This window comes from Cupressus sempervirens, chromosome 2, assembly GCF_028749045.1.
Source record: "Cupressus sempervirens isolate cs-2001-9-10 chromosome 2, ASM2874904v1, whole genome shotgun sequence".
Taxonomy (NCBI): domain Eukaryota; kingdom Viridiplantae; phylum Streptophyta; class Pinopsida; order Cupressales; family Cupressaceae; genus Cupressus; species Cupressus sempervirens.
This window is the reverse complement of record NC_143119.1, coordinates 33,808,675-33,818,971: the sequence shown is the minus strand read 5'-3', so window position 1 is coordinate 33,818,971 and position 10,297 is coordinate 33,808,675. Positions and strand designations below refer to the sequence as shown.

The 10,297-nt window shown below is 35.0% G+C and overlaps 1 protein-coding gene across 1 annotated transcript; it reads right to left on the bottom strand.

Moving 5' to 3' along the window:
• Positions 1-2,499: 2,499 nt before the first annotated feature.
• Positions 2,500-7,234, bottom strand: LOC149570940 (linoleate 9S-lipoxygenase 6-like). The gene is made up of 9 exons (XM_089812495.1): positions 6,804-7,234; positions 6,300-6,601; positions 5,894-6,134; positions 5,408-5,764; positions 5,227-5,312; positions 4,376-4,483; positions 3,958-4,262; positions 3,581-3,844; positions 2,500-3,490 (listed from the first exon to the last, which is right to left on the bottom strand). Exons 1-9 carry the CDS (start codon positions 6,994-6,996, stop codon positions 2,710-2,712), a joined length of 2,637 nt encoding a protein of 878 aa, XP_089668621.1. The 5' UTR covers positions 6,997-7,234; the 3' UTR covers positions 2,500-2,709.
• Between the last annotated feature and the right edge of the window lie 3,063 nt (positions 7,235-10,297).

The window sequence follows — 10,297 nt, the reverse complement described above, 5'->3', positions numbered from 1 at the left end:
TATCCTTATGAACAATCGTCAAGCATTCCTTAAGAAAACTAGGAGAAGGTTTCCTTCGAAGAGGAGATTAACAGTTTTACAAGGTGACCCATAAGTTTTAGGTTAGATTATTTACTTAGCCCTACTTGGATTCACCTTTTTTTTTCTCTTACCCATACTTTTCTCTAACAAATTTGGTAGAAACTCTTAAGAAGGCACATAATCTGAGTCCTCTTACCCAAAGAAATAATGATTTTTCTACAAGACAAAGAAGGAAGAGAGGCCTTCCTTTTCTTCTTATACATGTAATAAATGTCACCCCCTTTATAATCAATTCTATCAGGTCAATTCCTAACTCATCATAGTGAATCCAAACTTTTTTTTGGAATTCTAGGTTAGAGTTTTAATGAATCTTTTTTCCAACATGTAGGGATTTATCTTATCCCATTACAAGTAAAGTCAACCCTCTTGCTAAATGGGTGTAGAGGGTCTCTTCATCTGAGCCACCATACTATAAATTAAATATGAAGACATATCAAATAACAAAGAAATTTATTTATCATAGAGAACATAATTGAGAATAACCAATTGATAACTAAATAAAATGCTAAATTTTCCATCTAAAGTCCCATACTGCATGATCACCTTAGCAACATTCACCCATAACATTGGTAGAGAAAGGTGCTTAGAACCCCCACTAGTGGTCTTGGTAGATTTTCTCTTTCATTAAGAAAAAAAGAATTGTCCATCACCTCTAAAGATGATTTCTTCTCCCTATAAAATTTAATGCCACCACTTTGCATGTTGGAGACAACTGAGACCATGTCCTCATTGATCACCATTTATATTTCATAGACTTGCAATACTCCATCATTTCATCCCTTGTCAAAAGCCTTAGTGATTAGGCAATCCACCCAGTAGAGAATCAATATCTAAGTTGTTAAGCCACCAATAGAAATGGTGGTCCATATAGTCTCTATATATTACTATTTCTCATTAATGATGGGCTATATTATATTATGATCCTCTCTAATAGTGTGAAGATGTATGTTTTTAGAACTAAACCAAGCAGGGATGCCAAAAAAAAAACATTATATGTAGCCTCAAAAAATACACCTTCCTAGCATTGTACTTTTGCACATATCAAGGTTACGAGTGAAAGTTAAGCCTTGAAAGCTCACCCAATAATATCATTCCTAAGAATCCATTTCATCCCTATTGGAATGTGATCTACATAAGCCCAAATCAAAAAATGATGGGATGCAACACCTTTATGTGCAACAAAATTTGCCACCCCATTTCCTTTATGATACATGTAACAAATTAGAAAATCTTGAAATTCATTAAGTATTTTGATACAATCTCTTATAATAGTCCTAATAGGCTAGCTAGGAGGGATGGAGCCTTGAAGTAATTAGTTATATGCAATGTGTCACTCTCAATCCACACCTTATCCAAACCTTTGTCTTTGGCCATTTTCAGAGCCCAAATATATTGCTCTACCCATGACAAAATAGTTTATCTAGGTCCCTAAAGGAATTTCCATTGATCATTGATAATTCTATTAGTTGTCACATATATAAAAACTAGTCACCACTATGGTAAAAATGACATCTTTTGTAGGATAAGTATGTACAGTATCCAAGCTCACGTTTATACTAGTATTGATTACAACTATTGTTTGATCCAATCTATTAAATCTTTTACCATGTAAGATTTCACCATCATATAGGTATTTCAACTTTTGATGTTTGATTTGTCTTTCTTTGGAAATTTAGAGCAACACAAAGTATAAAGAATAGATAGCCATCTAAAAGAAAGCTTCTCTCAAGTAACCTATTGGGTCTTTGTTAATATATGGAAAACTTAATGATCTCAAATCTAAATATAGTTAGTGATTAAATTATTGCACCAATGTGTTGTACCCCACTCAATTTCCCATATGTATGTTGGGTAGTTGATTAGAAATGAGAGTTCACTCAAAGAATTAAAAACAAAGATTCTCACTTTAAAATATTGCTAACAAAAAAATTACCAAGAAAAATAATTGAAATAAAATGATATTATAACATTCTTAAAATTGTCACAAAACTAATCAATGAGAATGTCAACATATCCAATGTGGTTGTCTTTCATAAGATCATATTATTTAAAATCAAAAGAATATCCTTGAAAACTATAAATGAAAACTAAATAACACACAAAATATCTATTAAGACAAAACTAGAGAGAACATAATATTTAATAATAAAAGAGCAAACATCTTTAATATTATTAAAATGTAACTATAATATATTCATTAGTAAAGAGAAAACATCTTTAATATTTATTACAAATGTAATTCTAATATATTCATTAAGACAAAATCAAATGCTACATACATGATAATATTTTATATTATTCCTTCATATATAAGCACCATACCAACTATTGATACTTACATCCATAATTTTATTTTGTTTTGGGTCACACAAAAGTGTGATCAGTCTCTCAAAAAGAACACATAAAAGGACACATATAGACATAAATATATAATAGTAGTGTTGTCTTCACCACAGACATATATTATTCTTTCATATATAAGCATCACATCAACTATTGATACTTAGATACATAATTTTGTTTTAAGTCAAACAAAACATAAAAGTGGGATCAGTCCCTCAAAAAGCACACATATAAACATAAATATTATAGTAATATATAATAGTAATGTCCTCTAGTTCAGCTCTGTCATATACTGATGCTGTTAGGAATTCCCTTGAAGGTGAGACCACCAGCCTTGGTATTATCTGAAGTGCTTGGAAACATTAGTGTGTATGGAAGCATTGCGGTACCACATCGGTTTTTCAGGTTTGGATCTTCATTCCTAGCCATAATATTCTTCTCGATGGCCAGCAGGTTCTGCTGAAATTTCTGATAGGCTTGGGAAACCCTATTGTCATCAACCCATTCTTTGCTTGAACCCTGTCCCAAATAAACCTCGTCAGTGGAATGCCTAGACAAGATTTCCAAGACAGCCATGGTAGTAGTGGCTGTGGTAGGATCCGTAAGAGTCTGTAGAAAATATGCTTCGGGGTCCTTGAGTAATTTGGAATACTCGTCTGACCCTTTCTGTGGAACAAGCTTTCGGGTGGTACTGGGGAGATTGGGCATGAATCCAGCGTAGTCATACTGACTGAAGTTCACCGCAGCGTGGTGAGCAGAGGCAATCCAGATGAGTATTGTGACTGCTTCCTTCAGATCACTCAGGCTCTTCATCTTGTACCACCCAGCTACATCCTCTGCTGTACTCTGCAGCTTCTTGTCCCCGTGCCCAACTTCTATTATCTCTTTCCACCACGCTCTCAATTCTTCATCACTCTCCACATTCCCATCATCGCTGTAATAAAGTGACAAGTAATCAGACACCCATGATTTCAAGGCATCCCATATTTCAAGCCCGTCCACCGCATATGGATAATCTTTGATCACCAGCTCCACTCCACCTGCTTTGTTGTCTCTGGCAATGCCCCTGCCACAGGTAAGCTGGCAGCATCAGTATCTCTATCCTCGTTTGAACATGAATTTCAATTGAATACAATATATATTGTTCATAACATACCTTCTTTTCAGATCAGCTGGCAGACCTTGCTCATTGAATTTCCAGTCGATGTATGCTTTGGAAGAGATTTCCATTGCGAACTTGCCTGGACTGAAACATCTCTCGATGATGCCATCTGCATTAATTAGGTTTTCACGAGCTGCACGATTGATGTCCATGGTGTTGCGAAAGTGAGGGGCAAGTAACTTGTGAAGAGGGTGCAGTTTGCTCAGATTTCTGTGAGTGGAAATGATGAAAGGCTCTACCACCGCATGTGTTCTAAGCCTGAAATCGTACCATATTAAGTGGACTACATTAGGTACTTTCATGTGTTGAAGATTTAAGGGTAGTTTGTTGAAGATTTAAGGGTAGTTTGTTGCAATGCATCAATTACTTACCAGTGACTAACTAGCTGGTGATAACCGGAATCGTTGGATCGCACATGAGCTTTGGCCAACTCCCACAGCCATCCCTTATCTTCTCCAGCGTAATTAGGTGTGAAGACACGGTTGTCACCAAGTCCCACCGATGTGGGAGGCAAACAAAGCTCGATGGCAATAGGCCTCAGAGTTCCATCTTGGCAAAGGAAGAATATGGTGCGGGTGGCGTGGATTTTGCTTGTAGGAAGGCTGTTAATGCGTCCCACGAAAGGCATGTACACATCGTAGTAGTCCAATATAAACAGCTTCTGGTTTTCGATAGCCTGCCATCAATATATCCAACATGGATATTGTGCTTGTGCTGCTCTAGCTATTTATTATTATTATCCCTATGGTTCAAAGCAAAAGCAACGTAGAGATTATTACAAGATAGTACCTTTTGCACCGACAATCGATCCATATAAGGAAGTAAATGCTCCTCAGTGATTGAACTCTTCTGTGGACCATAAATTTGTGGGTTCAGACTGCCATGTGGCGGGAAGCGCTGCCATGGCAAAAATATCGCTCGAATCAATAAAATAACGTGTCAGTCATCAATGTACAAGCATTTCCCTAATTAGTATTGCCCAATGCTGATTGCTAGATGGGAATCATGTTATTTTAGAGGGGATAGGTTAATCTGTCACAAAATGTACTAAGACAAAATAAAGTCAAATTTTTTCTTCAGATTCATTTTTCTTAAATTTCTAATTGTTTTCAATTATAAACCATGCAGATCATGAAGATCAAAATGTTGAAATTTTCAAAAAAATTCATGATGTTTTCTATTTTTTGAAATTTGACCAACTGTACAGTTTGTAGGGAAGATTGCAGCCTCCTAAACATTTAGCTAACTTGAACAAAAAGACTAGTAGCCTAATATCGATTATGCATTGAGATAACTATTCCAAGTACCTATAATGAACCAAGAAAGCAATGTGTTATGGATAAGGATATGGGTTTCATCCGTCAGAATCATCTTTTGGAGCTTGTCCCTTCTCTATTGACAAGGAATCTATAAATAGGTTCTCAAAATGGTGTTTGAATCTCACAATTCAATTGATAAGCAGAAAGCAAGACTAAATTACAAATTATAGTTGAAAATATTTAAATTGTATCCAATATTTTATCATTACACAAAGAAGTATCCAATATTTTATCATTACACAAAGAATATTCAATCTTTTCGAAACATAATGTCTATTCATCACATTCTTTAATGAAAAAACATCTTCGGTTTTTACATACCTCCAAACGTTTTATAGCCATTGGATTAATTCCTGCAAGTGTTTGACGAGCAAACTCTTCGTCTGTCTTCCACGCGTTATCATTAGCTGAATCACACGTCATATTGATAACATCGTTATATTTCGGTGACCAAGCATGTATAAATCCAGTGTCAATATAGAAGCAAGTTAATCTTACTTACTGCTTATGATATTGGGCTTCGGAAATTTCAGGATCGCTTGATCGTTTGTATCCACGATCCCTTTCAACATCTGAAAGGGAACGACTGCTTTGGCTATACTAAGTGTAACATCAGTTGTCAAGGAAAGTCCCTTACTGTAGAGACTTTTAACCTCCTTCAAATTGCAGAAGTGCTTCTTCAGTACATTTAGATTTGTGACAAGATCACAAACAAATTTTTTAGAGAAAGCTCCGATGAAATGGGCTCGAAAGTCAGAGAGACTGCCTAGAGGGAACCTCTCATCGGACGGTATATAGAAGCCTGGATATAGAAGTGCTACCATTTTGGACTGCGCCTTTCGAGTCTCAAACGCATGATCTGTAAGAGTAGAAGAAATTTAAGGACAGCTTAAACAACATATACTAAGACTTGATTCTTAAACTAAAAATATTAAATAGTTAAAATTAATTTATTTTTCTAAACTTAATTTTTACATAGATTACTCACTTATTCTTGTGGGATTGCGGCCAGTCCTGCATCTCCTTGGATATGGGAGGTCACGGGATCCTCCAAGAACAGGCCTCTCAAGCTCCTTCTTGTTCTCAGCATCACCCAGATCGTTGTAAACACCATAATCATAAACACGATCCCACGGCTCCCTTCTTCCCGTGCCATTTCCTCTCATTTTCACCAATTCTTCATCCCTCCAAACCACCAGCCCTAATGGTGTTTTCGTCGGGAGATAGCTCTGCACATTGCAATACGTATTTCTTCCGCATTATTGCTTATTTATAATGTTTGTGAATTGAAACTATATCAGATACTGTCAGTTAAAACATTATACATTAAGGGGTTTCATTCCTAGAATATTAAAAGTACGATACAAAATAGATAAGAAAAATATTAGGAGTACATTATTTGCAAAGAAGATTCGTCCACTACTCAAACTGGAACAAAACTTAGCCATCCATGTAGGATAAACCCATGAGTTACAGAGAAAATTAACATCTCCTTGACCAGGAAGATTGATGCAAACATGTTTGAGATAAAACTCTCTCATGTGTTTGTTTGTGACTAGTATAGCTCCGGGAGTCCCATAATCAGTAGGCCACTCAAAAGTGATTTTGTGCTCTGAATCCTTAATAACTGTTCCCAAATCCGGCAAATTCCAGTCTAGGGCAGCCTTATGAGGGCTAACTTTACCCTTGCCAGTCTCTGCAATATAATAAAAACAAACACAATTTGTTACTACCGTACTCTTCCAGGTCACTTCTAAATGTCAGGCACTAAGGAATTAATCTTGAAACAAATAAGTAACGTTTTCAATCTAAAAATCAAGCCTTAATGTATAATGTTTAAGCCATCCCACCATTCCATGCCTACGTGTATGTAAGAAAAGTAAGGTCATGTACATTACCATTATCTGTCTGATCACTACTGACCAGTTGAAAGAACACCTTTCTCTGCAGGATCTCGGCTAATCTGTCACCAGCACTAGCACTGAAATCTTTAACATCCAGAAGCGATGCTTTCCTCAGAACTACTTTCCCCTCAATCTTTATATGATCTAATTTCTTATTGTTTTGTGCATTATTGAAAAATCTTTTCATTTTTCCTTTCACTGCGCTTCTAAAACTTCTAAATGCCAACCCAACAACTCTGTTTCAATGCGCTTCTTGTGTTACTGCGAATTGCTGCGAGTGTTATATAAATACTTGTCCGCAGCCATCGTAACAGAGAAGCTCACCAATTCCGTCAACCAATTGTGGAAATTCACAGTACGGGAAGGTGACAGATGAAATCCTTTCGATTTGAGGACTTATCCCAAACTGACCCCACAATTTGTGTGGTCCAGACCTATAAATTGTAGTTTGTTTAATAAACACTGTGAGTTTCAGAAAACTAGAATGAGGTGAAAAGGTATTCTCATTCCTTCCTATCTTTAAGGAATGGAATCGTGTACTCGACTCCTTTGTAAATGGAATTTTAATCTGAATCCTGCAACGAAGGTCACCCATTGAGCATCCCTGTTCTTTTGCTCAATATTTGCAGTCTTAAAACATTTTTCTCATCATTTGATATCATATGTCTAGTTAAGTGTTCTTATAGAAAATTTGTCTTATTTCACCAATAACTTCTTATTTTATCTTTTATAAAATAGGGGTACGCATATCTACAAAAATTAGGTGGGTGGAAATAGTATGAAACTCGTTAATAAAACTTTGAGGAGAACACAGTAAATTAAAGTTGATTAGATTAAATTGTTCTAACAAGGTTAGATAGGTGTAAGGATTTGGATTTCTATTTTGGAGAGCAAAGTAGGTGCACCTACCAACAATCGGCCTCAACTACTTGGCTAACTAAGCATGATTACACCAACATCTCCCTTAAACATAGCTTATGCGAGGAGGAGGTCTTGACATCATAACTAGATAAGCTATCCAAGTACCATCCTTAAAAAAGGGAAATGAATAGTCTCTAGAAGATGTGAAGTACAAGACCCTATCTGTGAAAAACATCATTGCCATTAGAGACACAATGGAGAGGAATAATGCAATCCAATGCATATTATGTTAGGTGTGTCCAATATGCAAGCTCAAAATAATAAAATAACATATTTTTAAATCACTATTGCTAGGGAGAAGTTAAAAACATGGGAAATGACCTAAATGACACTAGTAAAATAAATACTAAATTGAACACAAAAATAAATAAATTCAAATGTTGCACTATTTAGAATTCCCAAACTGACATATCCTTTGGTTTAAAGTATCTTCTTCTTGTAATTCCTTCTTTAGGGAACTTATAAATTACATTTTTGAAAATTATTTATTGGATTGATAAGTATTTATGGGATTGATAAAAGATGGGTGACCTCCCAGAAGTCTCGGTGTTTCACCCCTGTGAGCATCACCTAGATCCAATGAGTGCTAAGTGTTCCATTTATTATCATGACAGATGGATTCATGTTGAATCATTACTCCTGACACATGGGTCAATGAGTTTGACTCAAAATCACACAATTAAATCTTGATAGCAATATCATAATTTATGGGATTGTCAATGTTTTGAATAGTTCAAGCAGGAATAGATAGCTTGAACCCTAGAGAAAAAGTAACATCAAGTCAAATGACAAGAGGGAAGGGATTCACAAATAATTATTAAAAATAAATTGTTATCAAATCCATGAGCATTGTGAGCAAAAGACTAAACACTCCACCTCAACAAAAGTGAAGAACCAAAACTCACCAAACATGAGAGGGAAGAAGAACTAATACAAAAAGAAAGATTAAAAAATGCAAGTTCACACCCCACAAGCAAGGGAGGAATAGGAACAAGAAATCACTTGCAAGAAAGGAATCCATAGAGAACCAAAGCTAACCAAACATGAGAAGAAAAAAGTACTAGCAGAAGAAGAAAATAAAACCAATTAAGACCATACTCACGTGCAACTTAGGAGGAAAGGTACCAAGATGCCAATAGTGACATAGAAACAATAAACACCAACGAGAAGGAAGGACAACCATATTAAATAAAAAATGACTAACCACAAGAAGGTAGAAGCATTGGAAGAAGAAAGAGTACTCCAATGCAAGTACACATTCTCACACTAAGGAGGAGAAGGCACTAAGGCACCTAAAGTGGGGAAGCCTAAGAGAACCAAAACCCACCAAAAAAAAAGAAGAGTGAAGTACTAGAAAATAAGATGGAAGAACCAATATAGGTCTATACCCTAAAGTGGGGGAGGAAAAAAAACCAAGACACCTAGAGGTAGAATAATCTACAACCACCAATAGGAAAGGTGGAAAGCTATAGGAGACCAAAAACTACCAAATACGATGGGGAATAAGCACTAGAAGAAAAATAAGGGAGAGCTAATGAAAAACCACACTCACATATAGAGGAGGTTAAGGAACCAAATGATCCTAGGAGAGAAAATAATAGTCGAGGTTAAGGAACAAAAAAATCAAACCTCAAGAGTATTTCATACCCCATGTCATTGCCCTTCATATGATGATATTATTTAAAAATAAAATAAAATCCTAAGACTGCAAAATAATAAAGTGAATAAAACGTATTTCAACATATTACAAACCTAAATGTAATATATTTATATAGACATGTAATATTTATCTATGGAGATATCCACCCAAGATATAAAGAAATAATGGAAATCAAGAGAAGTAGGGAAGATCAATATAATAAGAATAAATTGAATTCATATGAAGAGTTTAATAGAGTGGAATGAATGACCAATGTGTGACACATGATTGCATAAAATTATAAAAATTATCTTTATATTATTATAGAATACATAAATTTATAACTTATCACCCACATATGGTTGAAACATGATAATATTATAAATCATATAATCTTGCAAGTTTCATTTAAATTGATATTGTTCCTATGTGATCATTAAAAAATATTAAATAACACATGTGATAATGACTTAGGAGAACTTTTTAGGTAAAATACTTAATAGATGAACACCCCAACCTCTCCTTAAATGAAACTTAGGGAGAACATCTACAATTGAAATAATGTAAAACATATCTTGGCTCCTATATGATCCTAAAAATCTATGTAGAAATATAGAAAATTCTCTCACAAATAGAGAAAAGGAGAAAACCAAATTGAAAAAAAAAAAATCCTCTTCAAAATAGAGATAAAAATTAGAAATACTCTCAAAATTTTGAGAAGAAAAAATCACACATGATGGAAAGATACCCCCATGAGAAGAAAAGATTCAATGTAGCAGCCACCAATAATGTATGATTTAAACCAATGGTAGATGATCCAAATTGGATTTAGAAGATGGCTCATGATAATCAAAACTTTTTCCTCCCCTTAATGAGAAAAAAATATGTGTATTGAGTTCTCTCCAATCTTGAAAATAAAATATAGGGA

Bases quoted from the DNA above. Each gene is read 5' to 3' on its own strand.
- LOC149570940 (XM_089812495.1), bottom strand. From the start codon at position 6,996: ATGAAAAGATTTTTCAATAATGCACAAAACAATAAGAAATTAGATCAT. The intron at 6,602-6,803 runs GTAATGTACATG...ATTATATTGCAG, and splicing joins TAGTGATCAGACAGATAATG to AGACTGGCAAGGGTAAAGTT. The intron at 5,313-5,407 runs GTAAGTAAGATT...CGTGTGATTCAG, and splicing joins GAAGCCCAATATCATAAGCA to CTAATGATAACGCGTGGAAG.